Here is a 17408-nt window from a genome sequence, read left to right as displayed (position 1 = left end):
GTCTTTTAATTTCATGGCTGCAGTCACCATCTGCAATGATTTTGGAGCCCCCAGAAATAAAGTCTGATACTGTTTCCACTGTTTCCCCCATCTATTTCCCATGAAGTGATGGGACCAGATGCCATGATCTTCGTTTTCTGAATGTTGAGCTTTAAACCAACTTTATCACTCTCCTCTTTCACTTTCATCAAGAGGCTTTTTAGTTCCTCTTCACTTTCTGCCATAAGGGTGGTGTCATCTGCATATCTGAGCCATAAGTATACACATATCCCGTCCGTCTTGACTTCCCTGGTGGCTCAGATGGTAAAGCGTCTGCCTACAATGTGGAGACCCGGGTTTGATCCCTGAGTGGGGAAGATCCTCTGGAGAAGGAAATGGCACCCCACTCCAGTACTCTTGCCTGGAAAATCCCATGAGAGGAGCCTGGTAGGCTACAGTCCATGGGGTCACTAAGAGTCAGACACGACTGAGCAACTTTACTTCACTTACTTTATCCATCTTGAGCCTCCCTCCCACCCCTGCTTCATCCCACTCTCTAGGTCATCACAGGGCACCCAACTGAGTCCCCTGTGCTGTGTACAGCAGCTTCCCACCAGCGACCTATTTTATACATTGTAATGTATATACTTCCATGCTACTCTCACTCTGACTTAGAATTTTAACTCACTTGTTGAAGAACGCAAACTCAGGAACCTTTGCTTCTCTAAACTGACTCAAGTCTCTAGGAAGTCTTGGATCCACTTTGCTCGCCCCCCCTCCCCAACCCCCAGTAGTCTCTTTTTTAGAAGCTAATTTGATTGAAACTAGGAAAATTTTAAGGAAGATGAGATCCGTTTGTCAAGCCACTGTTTATGGACCGTCAACTCTACGGTGATTTCCCTTAACTTCTGGGTGGACTGAAAACATGCAAAACATGCAGCTGTCAAAGCAAGAGGGAAGAGAGTGATGAAGGAAGCACATCCATGAAAAAAAATAAAAAAGTCCAGAGATTCTTAGAGAGCAGGGGCCAAAGACTGCCAGTCCACAGGGTTGAAAGCAGGAAATCAGTGTCAAATGGTGCCAGCCAGAGCCCTTGTGTCAGTAGATCCTAACAGAAATCTCAGAATACTTGAAAGCACAGAGAAGAGAGAGTTTAATGAAAGGACAGCTTATAAAGGATGTGGGTGGAGCCAAGGGAAATCAATGAGAGATGCTCAGACCTCCACAGCTGGTGACATCAGAGAGTGACAGTCACCCTCCAGGTATGAAGGGTGGAAACAGTTATGGAGCCCAAACTGTGTACCTGGAGGACCAGCCAACAGCAGCCAGTGCTCAGCAGGGAGAAGCACAGCTACCTAGGCTACCCCACCCGGAGGGGACCAGGGATACACCCTGCCCTCTGAGCCCCTGCCTGTGCCTCCTGTTGGCCTAGCCTGGTGTGAAGCAGATGATGCCTTCCATAAAGATCAGTCATCAGGCCACTGGATGGAGTGGGGGGTGCACAGTGGGCTTGAAAGAGCCGATGGCGGGTAACCATCAAGAGAAGAAATGCACTGCATGGCCCAGTTATGAAATTATTCTAAGGGAAAAGTGAATTTTGGTGTTGGTTTTTAATTTATTTTAGTTGAGGTGAGATCAGAGGACATGGACTTCCCAGGTGGCGCTAGTGGTAAAGAATCTGCCTGCCAATGCAGGAAACAGAGACGTGGGTTCCATGCCTGGTCAGGAAGAACCCCTGGAGAAGGGAATGGCATCCCACTCCAGTATTCTTGCCTGGAGAATTCCATGGACAGAGGAACCTGGAGGGCTACAGTCCATGGTGTCCACAAATAGCCAATGGGGAGAGCTGGAGGAAGAAGAACACCTCGGGAGAGATGTGGGTTACATCCTCCTGAATTGTATACTCTACAGTTCTCGCAAGCTGGTACTAGGCCATTAACAGTACCTGAATATTTCAGGATGAATCATATTCACCTTTGATGTGTTCATTTCTTTTTAAAAATTTTTATTTATTTATTTCAATTGGAGGCTAATTACTTTACGATACTGTGGTGGGTTTTGCCATACATTGACATAGATCAGCCATGGGTGTATCCACCATGTGTCCCCCATTCTGAACCCCACTCCCACCTCCCTCCCTGTCCATTCCCTCTGGGTTGTCCCAGTGCACGGGCTTTGGGTGCCCTGTTTCATGCATCGACCTTGGACTGGTGATCTAGTTCACATATGGCAATATACATGTTTCAGTGCTGTTCTCTCAAATCATCCCACCCTCGCCTTCTCCCAGAGTCCAAAAAGTCAGTGTCTTTTTTGCTGTCTCGCATATAGGCATTTGAATACCTCTTTGTGGTAGGAATGCCAGCTGAAACTCACAGTCTATGAAACATACCCTGCCTGGTTCATGTTCCAAATGCTTCCTGGTCCCTGAGGAATTCGAGAAGCATTAGAAGGAGGGTTTCCAAACTGTCTTTGTTCAGGACCCTGTCCACCTGGGGGTAGCTACAGGAAAGAGGAAATTAACACATACCCTCCCTGAGGCTGGCCATTCTAAATAAAGTGGTATTCCTTGTCCCCGCCCCCAAAAAAAAAGAGGGTCCCTAAGGTAGTACTTGACATAAATATGGAGGGAAAGAAGAAACACTACCGAAATGCTAGAGTTGTGACCCAGCTGTCAAAAGCATGTGAAATTGACGAGGAGTATTAAGAAACAGAAGACAATTCTATGTTCTTGTGAGGACATACATTTGCAAATGTTTCTTCAGTGTCAGGAAAATTATAAAAACTTTGAGTCCTTTCAAATATGTTAGCCAGTGCCTCTGGATAGGAGAATGTAATTCTTTGGATGTTAAGTCTTCTTTCAGATCTAGACAGACTTCAGAGATGTCAGTTCTCCTAGTGGTGGACCTGGGCAGGTGGATGTGCTCAGTTGCTCAGTCATGTCCAACTCTTTGTGACCCCAAGAACTGTAGCCCACCAGGCTCCTCTGTCCATGTGATTTCCCAGGCAAAAATACTGGAGTGGGCTGCCTTTCCCTTTTTCAGGGGATCTTCCCGACTCAGATTGAACTTGTGTCTCCTGTATCTCCTGCATTGGCAGGTAGACTCTTTACCGGCCCTGCCAGATCCACAAACAAGGATGTCTTACCCTGTCTTCACATCACTGCCACTCCTGTGAAGACCTCAGGATCAGAGTGGTGATGGGGAGAGGAGAAGAAAAGAAGAAGTACTTCCTTCTTCTGGAGAAATATTTAAAAGTTCTGGTCCTAAGACCTGGAATAATGATTGCAACTCCTGATCCAAGAGCTCATCACTTAGCTTTCTGAGGAATGAGAGTTTCTGTCCCTGATGGTTGTGGATAAGTTTACCTTGTCCAGGAAGCAGGTCTCTCCCATAGATGCATAAGTTGTAACCACATTTATTTTCAAGAACATCGGGCAGAATCTGGTGAACAAAGTACTCCACAGAGCTGGCCCCCTCTGGACTGTTTTTGCAGCTTCGTGGATAGATCACATAAGCATCATAGATCTTCCCATCTGAACATGAGAACAAGGAACACAACATTATTAACTGGTCCTTAAAAAATTCTCATTTTACTCTTGATAGACATTTCTTGGGGAGAGTTTTAGGATTATTGGTGAATATACCACAGCCCCTCCAATATTCTAGAATCTGGAGAGGATGACAACAATCTACCATCCCCAAAATGTCATCAGAAAGTGACTTCCCAGGTGGCACAGTGGTGAAGGATAAACCTGCCAATGGAGGAGATGCAAGAGACTCGGGTTCGGTCCCTGGATTGGGAAGACCCCCTGGAGCAGGAGGTGACAATTCACTCCAGTGTTTTTCCCTGGGAAATCCCATGGACAGTGGAGCCTGGCAGGCTACAGTCCATGGGGTCACAAAGAGCCAGACACGACTCAGCACACACAGAGTACAGTCATCAGGGAACCAGTCTTGGTCCCACATTCTCCTTTTTACTGTCTCAGACTCGAACAGAGTTCACGCTGAACTTGGGCAGGGTTCAAGGTGTTCAGACTGAACACAGACAAGTGCCTGACCAGTTTAGTTCAAACCATATTGTCCTGTTTGATTAATAATATATTAATAAGCATTTATAGTCACAGATAAGGGATTTTTTTGCTGTGCCAGGCAGATCTAAGTTTTAGTTTTTCTTTTCCCCATGGGGAAGTGAAAATGCTAAAAGGTAGTTCATGGTGGCAAGGGAGGAGAAATGTTTAAGGGGTCTGAATTTCTCACAAATCAAACAATTAGCTCTAGTTGAGTGACTCTATGGAAAATCTAAATTTTATCTGCCTCCAAATGAAAGAACGGTGTTCATATTTAGCTGGTATAACTGCTTCCTTTCATGTGTGTACATATGTAGGGAGGTAACACTCTTTATGGAACAGGGTTTCTGGCAAAAATACACCTACAATCTGATGGACCTTTCTAACATGTTCACCTCTGGAAAAGAGGAACAAATTTGTAAATGTTTGACTTCCGTAAAGTTTTACCAGTACATATTTCCCCAAATGCCCTTTCTGGGCTGGGAGCAGATTCTGTTATTGAGGAATTAGTAAGAACAGCAGTTCTACTGGGGAGAAAATTGGAACTGTTTAGGTGAATTTCAGAACCACAAGGAATGACCAGACAGGATGAAGAGTGTCCTCTGAGTACTCAAAAAGATTTATTGATAATACGCTAATAATAAGCAAAAGAAAATCTAAGTTTAGTAGCATAACTATTAAGAGATTATTAGATAAGCAAACAACAGCCATTATAGAACCTTTTCCATTAAAGAAAATTTGAAACTTGCCACTTACCGTTCCTAGTTTTGGAAGGTTTAACTATGTCTCTCCAGAACAGAATAATCTCAATCCAGAACACTTTTAGAATTATCACCAAGGCATTGATTAGTAATAATAATAGGGTAAATCCTGCAAGCATGTAGTAGGTACTTTGTTGATCCACTATTCAAAAGATGGGGGAGGAGAAACATGATTATTATTATTTCTAAAACAGGAGAAAATAAAAAAACACGTGGGTACTGGCATCCATTGGGAGGACAAGAGATTCACACAAGGACTGCCTACATGGAATTCTCATGGCTGTTTCCAGAATCAGTAAATTAACGGTTATTGAGCCTCCAGTCTGTGCAAGGCACCAGGCTAGGCATTGTAGGGGATTTTCAAAGCATAAGAGATACAGCTGTTGTTCTTGCTCAGTCATGTCTGACTCTACGCCCCCATGGTCTGTAGCACGCCAGGCTTGTCTGTCCTTCCCCATCTCCTGGAGTTTGCTCAAACTCATGTCCATTGAATCAGTGATCCCACCCAGCCATCTCATCCTCTGTTGTCCCCTTCTTCTCCTGCCTTCAGTCTTCCCCAGCATCAGGGTCTTTTCAATATAAAACATGTAGAGACACATGTAAACTTAGCTAAGATAGAAAGTGAAAGACTCAGTTTTAGCTAACAGAGGTTTTAGGAAGGCGTGCCCACTGTGTGCTGGATTAGCAGTTGGAGACTTCCTGCAGAATGAGGTCCCTGAAGGTCTCCGAGTAAGACTCGGAGAGTTTCAAAGGAAGAAATGCACTCCTGGCACGCAAGGATGCTCTGATTCCAAGGGCAGAGATGGGAGTGTGTTTTCTGAGGAAGACAGATAATCTAATTTGGGGAATTGCTGGAATACATGATTGGAAAGCTGGATCCAGGCCTAGGTTCTGATCAGACTGGAGGGTCCAGCAAAAGCATTTTGTCTCTATCCTGGTTGTGGGAACCACTGAAGAGTGTTGAGTGGTTCCTTAACAATAAAGGTGGTTTTCAAGCAAGATTAGTCTGATGGTATGGAAGTTTTGTTTCTGTGGCCAATAGATCCTCGAAGTAGAATGAGAGGAAAGTTTCTGCAGTATGGGAGGGGCCAGATCCATATAATAAGGAGAAAGGAGTGGACAAGCTTGGCATTGGTGGCATTAGGGAGAAATAATCAGCAGGTCTTAGAGACTTACCTTAGCATCTGGGGTTGGTGAAAGCAATGGGAGAAACAAGAACTTTGTAACTCTCTAATGAGTGTTTCATAAAGTCAAATTACTGGGTTTTAGGTCCTAAATCGGAGAAGGCAATGGCACCCCACTCCAGTACTTTTGCCTGGAAAATCCCAGGGATGGAGGAGCCTGGTAGGCTGTATAGTCCATGGGGTCACTAGAGTCAGACACAACTGAGCGACTTCACTTTCACTTTTCGCTTTCCTGCATTGGAGAAGGAAATGGCAACCCACTCCAGTGTTCTTGCTTGGAGAATCCCAGGGACGGGGAAGCCTGGTGGGCTGCCGTCTGTGGGGTTGCACAGAGTCGGACACGACTGACTCGACTTAGCAGCAGTAGCAGCAGCAGCAGGTCCTAAATACACCATTATTTCCCTTCTGTTGAACACTTTTTAGCCACTGCTGCACTTTTACCCTTACTCATTGCTTCACAACATATATATGCAAGACGGTCCCCATCTGGACTGTATCAGATACATACAAACTTAATGTAAGGACTGTGCTCATCAATAGTAATTTTGGCTGTTGTAAGTTTACTTCCCTCTTTAAAATCGTTAACCATCCTATCTTACAAATAGTCCCACTTAAAGATAAATTTGAGGAGACTCAAATGAGATTTGGCTGTATAATTCCCTTTTCATTTGCATCTGATCTCAAAACATAGGCTCCCAGTTTTGCAAAGAAAATCACTGGTCCAGATTTGCAAATTCCTTCATTAGTTCATCAGCTCCCTGACTATCTAGCACTATGAAATCAAGAATTACCAAGGTAGGGAATTTCCTGACACTCCAGTGGCTAGGACTCTGCACTTCCCCTTCAGGGGGTACAGGTTGGATTCCTGGTCAGGGAATTAAGATCCCACATGCCTAATGGCACGACCAAATAAAAAAAAAATTTTAATAAAAAAAATGTAAAAATAATGACCAAAGTGAGCTGATTCAAAACTGAAAATTGGCCGTGGGCCTGGTGTCTGTGTTGTCATCAGCTTAAATGATAAATATTCCCTAAGTAAATTTTTTCAACATGATTCCTCTCCAGGTCACGTTTTCTAAAAATAATATCTGGACAAGCGCTGGGAATCCCAATTTCTTGCACAATATTTATACATGTGATTGGTTTACAAGCAGAGAGAAGTTAATTGAAGACATTAAGAGAAGTTGAAGTTCAGTATCTTTCTAAATGTTACTTTACAAATGCATAAATAACCCTTATATGTGATGCCTAACACTGAATATTTTCCATAAGTGTTTATAAACAGGAAAAGCTGCATCTGAATCCTGGCTCGTAAAACTGCACAATTAGTCAACCTCTCTTTGTTTCAGTTTCCTCATCTATAAAAGTAGACAATAGCAATAGTAACTTCATTATGGATTTTTGATAAAACAAATGAAAAATTATATGAAAAATAATGACTGGTCCTCATATTTAGAGAACAATGAATAAATGTTTATTATTATTATTATTCCCTGATGGGTCAGACAGTAAAAAATCTGTTTGCAATGTAGGAAACCTGGATCGATCCCTGGATTGGGAAGATCCCCTGGAGAAGGGGATGGCAACCCACTCCAGGATTCTTGCCTGGAGAATGCTATGGACAAAGGAGCCTGGTGGGCTACAGTCCTTGGGGTCACAAAGAGTTGGACACGACTGAATGCACGCATTATTATTATTGATAGTAGTGGTATCAAATGTTGAATATTTAATCATATGGGGACATAGGCTTTTTAAGTTTTCATTTTTAAAATTCAGGACAGTGTGTAATTTCTTTTACTGTATGATTAGAAACAAAAGAATTGATTATGACCATTAAAAGCAGTTGCAACAATTTTTGTTTAATTTACACAGTTTTTGAGACAGAGTATAATCGTGTTGATTTGAAGAAAAGCAGGTGAAAGTTAGCATATAAAGATGAATTGGAAGAAACAAAATCACATGTATGCAGAACATGAGAACAATTCCAGCTGGGAGCTCTGTGATGACCTAGAGGGGTGGGATGGGGGCGGGGATGGGAGAGAGATCCAAGGTGGAAGATATATGTATACGCAGAGCCGATTCACTTGGTCGAACAGCAGAAACGAACACAAAAAAAGCAATTACATTCCAATAAAAAAAAAAATTCCAATACACAGGAACCTAGAGAACATTCATAAAACGACAATGTGAGCACAGACAGCAGTGGGATAAGGACACCATGGCAGAGTTGGGGTCAGGTGGCTTCCCCGTTCCTGTGGGGTCTTCTGTGCCCACGAACACCACAAATGTCAGCATAAAATGACATCTCATCAGGGTCAACACATCCTGAGATGACATGGATACATATATGTATATATAACTAGCGGAATCCTGACAACCCGTGGAGCATGATAGCATTTAAAATCATCTGCAGTAGTCATGGCTCCATTGTTTTACAAAAACTTACAAATCAGTGGTTCGTGTTGAATTTAAACAAGAAAAATCCCAAGGACCACTTCAGGCAAAGACTAAATAACTCTATCAAATTAGTTAAATTTTCCCATCTCTCCCAATCAAGTTGTGCTGCTGTGGGTTTATCCAAATTAATCTGGACTGTACCTCGCTTGGACTTCCCTGGTGTGTCAGATGGTAAAGAATCCACCTGCAATGCGGGAGACCTGGGTTCGGTCCCTGAGTTGGGAAGATCCCTTGGAGGAGGGCATGGCAACCCACTCTAGTGTTCTTGCCTGGAGAATTCCCATGGACAGAGGAGCCTGGCGGAGCTACAGTCCATGGGGTCACAAAGAGTCCAACACAACTGAGCGCCTAAGCACAGCACAGTACCCCACTTACTGGTATAAACTGAGAGTTGAACTCTCCCTGTGACTATATGACAAACACATTAAATAATTTCTACATCATCACACATAGAGTGACAAGAAAAGATATCAAAATTTTCCCTGCACCCTTTGTTACACTGGACTAAATGCTTCATCTAACCAAGGGAGTGTCTTTACTTGGATGTGCATACAAGTGAGAGAATCGACAGGTGCTCAGGAAGGAAGTATTTGTGAAACTATTTTTTGCTGCCATCATTGTGCACAGTCGTACATGGAGGGAGTGGAAGAAAGGTGCACTCACTCCCAGGGAGAAGGAGTGTGTCCTTACTGACTGGTTTAACGGTGTCTGAGTGTGCTGATCATAAAAAGCACAGTGACAGTTCAATCGCTTCCTTTCTGTCTTGAATTCTGTCCCTCTACACAATATATATCTGTCTCTATATACAATGTGTATATGTGTAATGCCTACACCCAGGACAAATCTTTTCTCCTCCTGCCTTCTTCAATTTGTGAGATGGAGCATTTTGTTGTCTTGATGGATTTTCCTGCAACCGCACGCCAACACACTGTTCTCTAAGAATATGATATCAGCTTACAGTTGATACAGCAAACCCAAGTGACTGGAGTCTCAGAAACACGCCTTACTTGGATTTTTCCTCCTTAGTGTTATAGTGTGCGTGATGAAGCCGTGGAAATTCATGGCCAGACAGTCATACTTCGATGTCAAATCCTCTTCTTTTACATCCTCTATTCTTAAAACGGTGTTTCGGCAAGTCAGCTCATTGCTAGGATTAAAAGGCAGTCGGTTACTTTCAGTGCTTGCTGCGCAGTTGCAAACCATGTGGGAAGGTAGGGGGCTGCTTTAACTGCCATTTAAAAATACCTTTGCGTTTGCTCCTGCATCGCTTGTATTCTCGTTTCACCAAAGTTCGTAACCTCACTTCCGTTCACCCGCCAGAAGGCCTCAGCCATGACCTGAGGGCCTTTCCCAAAGCAAGCCAAGCACGTTATGTTTATTGGTTTTCCTAGATAAGAAGGAAAGAAACTCATCCATAAAAATCTGTTCAAATGGGATTTAATTTAATGTGAAAAAAATTCACTGAACACCCTATGTGTGCCACGAAAGAAAAGTGAAATTGTTACTCAGTCACATCTGACTCTTTTTGACCCCATGGACTGCAGCCTGCCAGGATGCTCTGTCCAAGGAACTTTCCAGGCAAGAATACTGGAGTGGGCTGCCACTCCCTTCTCCAGGGATCTTCCCGACCCAGGAAGCCAGTCCTCATGTACTGCACTGCAGGCAGATGCATGGCTATAAATATATCCCCGTTTCCCTACCTCATCAGCAGCACCTTCTTCTTTCTCTGCCCTCCCTTCGCCTCCTCCTCTCCTCTCCCAGCTTCTTCATTTCACTCACAGGTCAGGGTGAAGGTCAGCCCCCTCCCCCCTCTCCTTTCTCCCCTGCTCTGCAGCAGAAACTAAAGAGGCTTCACCAATGCTACATTATAATCTAAGATTTCCCTTTACTATACATTGAAATTTATTTTTTTTTAATTGGAGTATAGCTGTTTTAAAAAAAAAAATGGGATATAGTTGTTTGGGGTTTCCCAGGTGGCTCAGTGGTAAAGAATCCTCCTGCCAATGCAGGAGACACAGGTTCGATCCCTGGGTTGGGAAGATCCCCTGGTGAAGGGAATGGCAACCCACTCTAGTATTCTTGCCTAGGAGATCCCATGGACAGAGGAGCCTGGCGGGCTACAGTTCATGGGGTTGAAAAGAGTGGGACACTACTGAGCGACTGAGCACACAGAGTTGCTTTACAATGTTGTGTTCCTGTTGTGCAACAACACGAATCAGCTGTATGTACATGCATATCCCCTCTCTGTCGGACATCCATCCCACCCCACTCCACCCCCCTCCATCCCAATCTTCTAGGTCTTCACAGAGCACCACGCTGAGCTCCCTGCCCTGTACAGCAGGTTCCCACTAGCCATCTGTCTCACACGGCAGTGTATATATGTCAGTCCCAAACTCCCGGTTCATTCCACCACCCCCACCATTTCCACACATCCATTCTGTACATCTGCGTCTCTATTCCTGCTCTGAAATAGGTTCATCTGCCCCATTTGCCTAGATTCCACATATATACATTAATATACAATTTTTGTTTTTCTCTTTCTGACTTTTTTCACTCACTTGGGGGACTATTACTCAGCCATAAAAAGGAATGAAATTGGGTCATTTGCAATTTCTTTTTAATGGCTGTCTTCCACTCCTTTCTCATCCTACCAAATACCCCTCCTCTCCCTGTTATTTCCTTTGTAGGTAAAACCATTTCACCTGACTCAGCTACAATTCCACTATTTCTAACTATTCCACTATTTCTAATCTTCTAACAAGAGCCTCTCTACTCTCCCTCCTGTTAATCTGAGACTTCCTCCTTCAGAGGAAAGATTTAAGGGCTGTTTCCTGCCTTAGGACAGAGCATTCAGCTGTCCCCTACTGAGTTCGTAATTTCTGGGTCAAGAATTAGGCATCCAGGGACTTCTCTGGTGGTCCAGTGGTTAAGAATTCTCCTTCCAATGCAGGGGGTGTGAGGTCAATCCCTGATTGGGAAGCTAAAAGATCCCATATGCCTCACAGCCATAAAGCCAAAATGTAAGACAGAAGCAATACTGTAACAAATTCAGGAAAGACTTTAAAAATACGAAAAAAACAAACAAGAGGCATCTGAAGAGAGAAAAGGAGTTTAGAGTCTCCCGGGAGATGACAACGGTATAAACACACAATTGGAACACAAGGTACTCTAGTGTTCTAATAGAAAGATGGGGCTTCCCAGGTGCCTAGTGGTAAAGAACCTGCCTGCCAGTGCAGATGTAAGAGGTGTGGGTTGCGAGTTGGATCCCTGGGTTGGGAAGATCCCCTGGAGGAGGGCATGGCAACCCACTCCAGTATTCTTGCCTGGAAAATCCCATGGACAGAGGAGCCTGGCGGGCTACAGTCCATAGCGTCGCAGAGAGTGGGGCAGGACTGCAGTGACTTAGCATACAGCACACACTGATCTGTCTAAGCCTAACCATCCATAAACATAGAGTGGGACAATATCTACCTCCTGGACAGAAGCAAGAGGGAAATGAGGCAGCACAGGTGAAAGTACCAAAAAACAAAAAGCAAAGCAGAGCACAGTACAAATGTAAGTGCTGTATATGGTGGTGAGCACATATCCCTAATTTTAGAAAGTGCCCAAGGTGGGTGTTTGCAAGTATATCTCATTTAATCCTCAAGACCTACTATGGAAATAGCTTGACCCCCGGGTCACGTGGAAGGATTTTCCAGGCAAAAATTTTACAGTATTCTTATAGTTTTCTTACCAATTTCCACTTCCTTTATTTCGTTTTGTGGAGGCGCTATAATTACAGGAGGCAAAGAAAAGCCCTGCTCCTCTGAAATTAAAGACAAAGACAGAATTTCAATATTTGGAGAGCATTGAGTAGTCGTCAATACAAAGGTTGTATTTTCATATTTCTGTCCTATTTCGTAGTGAAGTTGCTCAAATTTTTCTATTGTGATCCATGGCAAGAAATACACATGTATACACATACAACCCCCCCACACACAAATGAAACAAAAACAGTCAAGCAATACCTTTCTGTTACTAGCTATGTGTTTGTTTGCTTTTTTTTTATATTTTCTCTTCTCTTTTTTTATTGTTAAAACAAATACTATGCAAACCATTAAATGAATTGCATAATGTAGCAATTGCCAGAAAACCTCGATTCTATAGACTAGGCATAATGCTACAGGGGGGATTTCCAAAGACCCGTGAAAGTGATAAACACATCAGTCTACACTTCTGCTCGCAACCTTCCACCTGTGTGGCTTGCCATATCAGAAAGTCCAAATTCCTGTAGCATTGTTGCTTAGACATGGTAAAAATATTCTCAAAGTTTCTGTAAATAGACAGAAGCCTATTTAATCTCTGATATAACTAACTGAATGAGAAGTTAGTTCTAATGGAGCACGCATGCATTCCTGTACCCCTTGATTCTCACTTATCTCAGAATGCTGTGATTAAGGACCTCCGTGGGGTTTGATGTTGAACTCTGAGAGATACGAGCACAAGTGTGGTCCAGTGCTGCTCATTTTACAGGGGCGGAGCCCTGGAAAACTCCAGACAAAACTCTTGTCCACTATTGTTCTGCCCAAAGAAATGTGCCAGGCATATAGGTTTCATCTATACCCATAGATCAAGCTATGCTGAGGAGACCCCAGCTCTGTAGATCTGTCAGGTTTGATTGTGAAGCCTTTCCCCTGATGGATTTTTATAGAATGTAAAGTGAATTTGAAATAAAAATTTGAATTAAATGACCACCTAAGGTGGTAGATGATGATGAAAGCCTTGCAAATCAAGATTGAAAACCACCCAATAATATCTATGCATCTCTTTATAAAGTTTCTTATTATACTTCTAATCCAGTTAGTTATATCAGAGAGTAAATAGATCTTGCTGTATTTACAGAAACTCTGACAAGACATTGGGAGAAAGAGAGTTAATCTTGCTCTTCAAATAGTTGAGTTGCTGTTCAAAAAAAGTTAGGTGATTGCATTACCTTTGAAAAATTAAAACATAGAGGAGAGAGCAGATGTGGCTTTGGATTCATAGTATAATTTCGCCCCCTCCCCCAAATGTCTTAAAACATGATGGTGTATAATTTAGAAAATCTCCTTGCATCATATTAGAGGATGTGTAAGAAAAGATGAGGCAGGAGGAAGCTCAAGGAGGAGGATAAAATACAGGCAAATCAACAAGAAGGACACAATTTCTCTCACTTTATCTTTTTTCAATATTGCCCTTGTTACATTCAGTAGCTTACCAGTAACTGTGAATGATTTGGTTGCTGTTACAATATATTTGACTCCATATTCGTTGTGTATAAATTTACATGTATAATCACCAGTATCCTTGTTGGTTGCATCGTCAATCAGCAAGAACGACTTGTGTGCCAGGTACCTTGGTCCTTGGAGAACTTCACAGTTCTGAAACGAAAGGTTCCAGTCCACTTTTAGTAATTCTTTCTTACCTATTTTGATTGTGTATTTTCATCTATTTCCTGGCAAGTTTCTTTTTACCTTAAACCACTCAACAGGCTGTGTCCAATTGTAGCGGTTAATTGTAGGACAAAATATTAGGGAATTTTTTTCTGATCCAGATGTTGTTGAATATATCAGATAATCTGGAATATTGCAATCTGGTTGTTTTTCAAAAATGGTGACATTCACATATCCAGTCTTATTGGAGGTAGGACTATTAAAATAAAGTAAGCAATTTTTAAAAAGTCACTTAGCATTATGCAATAATTTAATCCAACTCTAACTTTTACTTAATATTATTTAGCATTATGAAATGACTTAATCCAACTTTTAATCTGGCAAGAATACTGGAGTGGATTGCCATTTCCTTCTCTAGAAGATCTTCCCAACCCAGGGATCAAATCTGCATCTCTTGCATTGGCACGCAGGTTGTTTAACACTGAGCCTCCAGGGAAGCCTAATCCGACTCTAATTTTTACTTAATATTAGCATTAGCAGGAGCAGCAGCAGCAGCATTATGAAGTGACTTACTCTGACTCTAACTTTTACTGAATACTAACACTATGAAATAATTCAACTCTAATGTTTCTTCCTAAAACAATTGCTATAGAGTAGTTCTTATTTTAAAATAGTCATTAAAATCTAAAGTTTTAATTGCTTTTTTGGTTACATTTTAAATAAAATATAACCCCTTGTAGCTGCTGTTCAGTTGCTCAGTCGTGTCCAGCTCTTTGCAATCCCATGGACTGTAGCCCATCAGATTCCTCTACCCATGGGGTCCTCCAGGCAAGAATACTGGAGCAGGTTACCACTTCCTTCTCCAGCAGATCTTCCTTGATGAACCCACATCTCCTGTATTGGCAGGCAGATTCTTTACCACTGAGCCACCAGCGAAGCTTAAAACATAACCTCTGCTGTAGCCTTAAAAAGGACTCCCTCACCATTTCTCTATATACTATATGTGGTGTAACACCAACTCCTGATATAATAATGAAAATAATTAGTATCTATTAAGAGTTTTCTATGTACCATTTATGGTGGTAACGTTACCTCATTTTGGCTCGTGACAGGCTCTGAAGTGGGTTCTGTTATCATGTGTATTTGACAGATGAGGGAACAGTGAAGGAGAAGCAACTTAACAACAGCACACAGATAAGCAGTGAGGACCGTGGATTCAAAACTAGCACCCTCTGACCTCAGAGCCCAGGCACCGAGCTAGAGCGACTTGCCTTTGGACATAGTTGGTCTCATAGCTTATACTTACCAAACAGGCACACAACATTTATGAGACAACATTTGTGACGACCGCATGTAGAGTAATGCACTCGGGCTTGCCCCTCAGGTGGAAGGCCCAGGTGACCACCCTTTTACATTCATCACAAGCCTAACCTTTTTATACTGGATTGTTCTTATTTGGAACTCAAAGTGAGCGATTGCTCTCAGTTTCTCAGCCACTAGAACAACCTGGTCTTTTTCTAATTGGGCTACAAGTTAAGCCCTGCAATTATGCATCCAAATAGCTCACCAGGGACTTCCCTGGTGGGCCAGTGGTTAAGACTCTATGAGTCCGCTGCAGGGGGCACATCCCTAACAGAGCTCAATCCCTGTTCGGGATTGAGAACTAAATACTGCATGCTTTGCAGTGCCTCCAAGTAATAATGACAAATAGTTCACCAGCACCTGAACTTCACCATGAAGACATTCCTAGAAGTGCTCTTTTATTCAGATTACTTCATAAATATGACTGTTCGAGAGGTCTAGAAAGGGAAGAGAAGTGAGGCAGCTCAGAATATCAGCTGTTAAAGACGAAGGAGCAGGCCTGGACAATACCGTCTGACAATGCAGGTATAAAATCCCGAGTCGCTGACTTTGGCTGGGAGAAACTTGAGACACTTCCCTGAGGCAACTATCCGATTTCCTCTCTGGGTAGAAATACTTTTGTTGGTTTTTGAGTAATACCAGTCCACAGGGTATGGATATTTTTCTTGTCTGGGACATGTCACAATTAAAGCCTCATTTTCCAGGCCCAAAAATGGTCTGCCTGCAAATTAAAAACAAACAAACACACACATAAATTTCTTGAAGTGATCATATGAAAAGATTACAATTTTGGTATTCTAAATATCCCCTTCTAAGCTTCCCCAGCAGCATGGTGGTAAAGAACCTGCCTGCCAATGCAGGAGACTCAGGTTCCATCCCTGGATCAGGAAGATCCCCTGGAGTAGGAAATGGCAACTTGCTCCAATATTCTTGACTGGGAAATCTCTTGGACAGAGGAGCCTGGCAGGCTAGAATCTATGGGGTCGCAAAGAGTCGGACATGACTTAATGATTAAACAACAGCAAGATTAAATTGAGAAAGCTGTCATACTTTGTGACACTTTGAGAAAGAATAAGTAAATCGTCTAAGCTCTTTTATGAAATATTCTAATGGGTACACTGGAGAAGGAAACGGCAATCCATTCCAGTATTCTTGCCTGGAAAAGTCCATGGACAGAGGAACCTGACAAGCTACAGTCCGTGGGCTTGCAGAGTTGGACACAACTGAGCGACTAACAATGGGTACGTAAATTAGTGCTTTAACCTGGACCTTGATCCTCCACATTGCTCCAAAGAAACACAGCCAAGTCCACCTACACAAAGCATGTTGTCGAGTCAACAAACGCTGCCCATACGTCTATGTGCAGGCATCATGTTACATTTTGATGTATTTGAATGCATTAAATCAAAATGATGCTGTATTTGTTATAAAAAATTTATCCCCATAAAGGGGACAAATGAAGAGCTGCTGATGAAGAATAACTCTAAGGACTTTCCTGGTGGCACAGTGGCTAAGAATCCCCCTGCTAAAGCAGAGGACACACGTTCAATCCCTGGTCTGGTAATATCCCACATGCTGCAGGGCAACCCACAATGGAGAGGAGCCCCTGATCACTGCAACTACAAAAAGCCTGTTTGCAGCAACAAGGACCCAGAACAAGCAAAAATAAATAATAAATGAATTTTTAAAAAAGAATAACTGTAGAACGTAAATGAACTCTCCACATTGCCATTCAGTTAGAGCAATTGGATAGCAAGGCACATGTTCTTGGAATTACTTAATTAAAATTGTTTTAAATCTTAGTTCAAAAGCAATACTTACTAAACCTAGCTGATGTGGAAGGTATGAGAGCTGTTAGAATTACCGAGACCCAAAGTCTCATTCTCAGTTTCTCAAGTGAGAGCAGGTGCTGAGAACCGATTCTCAAGATGATTCAGGTCGAGTCTGAGACATCCAATGGCAAAGCTCCCACCTAGGAGATTGATGATATTCCCTAAGACAGATAATTGCAAAGAACTGTCAGGATCTCTACCAAAAAAAAATGAATCATGTGAAATCACAAGCAAGCAATTATCCTCCAATTAAAAATAAATTAATTTAAAAACCAATTATTATCCAATTAAAAATAATTTTTAAAATTCTCAAGCAAAATATTTACAGCCATGATTTTGACTTGCTTAATACCCCT

General features: G+C 42.4%; 1 protein-coding gene across 11 annotated transcripts in view; it reads right to left on the bottom strand.

Moving 5' to 3' along the window:
* The window catches only part of IL1RL1 (interleukin 1 receptor like 1), a 41754-nt gene that overhangs the window by 1780 nt on the left and 22566 nt on the right, over positions 1–17408 (bottom strand). For 9 of the 11 annotated variants that reach the window (XM_025260771.3, XM_044925716.2, XM_006060655.4 and 6 more), the window contains 9 exons: positions 17042–17213; positions 15731–15941; positions 13940–14114; positions 13684–13846; positions 12181–12252; positions 9693–9834; positions 9455–9594; positions 4802–4948; positions 3344–3511 (listed from right to left, as the gene is read on the bottom strand). In XM_025260771.3, coding sequence (XP_025116556.3) covers positions 3344–3511; positions 4802–4948; positions 9455–9594; positions 9693–9834; positions 12181–12252; positions 13684–13846; positions 13940–14114; positions 15731–15941; positions 17042–17102 — 1279 coding nt within the window. In that variant the 5' untranslated portion in view covers positions 17103–17213. The other 2 variants (XM_044925718.2, XM_025260772.3) reach the window with 2 other exon arrangements.

The sequence above is a fragment of the Bubalus bubalis genome, chromosome 12 (genome assembly GCF_019923935.1).
Source record: "Bubalus bubalis isolate 160015118507 breed Murrah chromosome 12, NDDB_SH_1, whole genome shotgun sequence".
Taxonomy (NCBI): domain Eukaryota; kingdom Metazoa; phylum Chordata; class Mammalia; order Artiodactyla; family Bovidae; genus Bubalus; species Bubalus bubalis.
The sequence above is the reverse complement of the archived record's forward strand: the minus strand, read 5'-3'. Positions and strand labels throughout refer to the sequence as shown.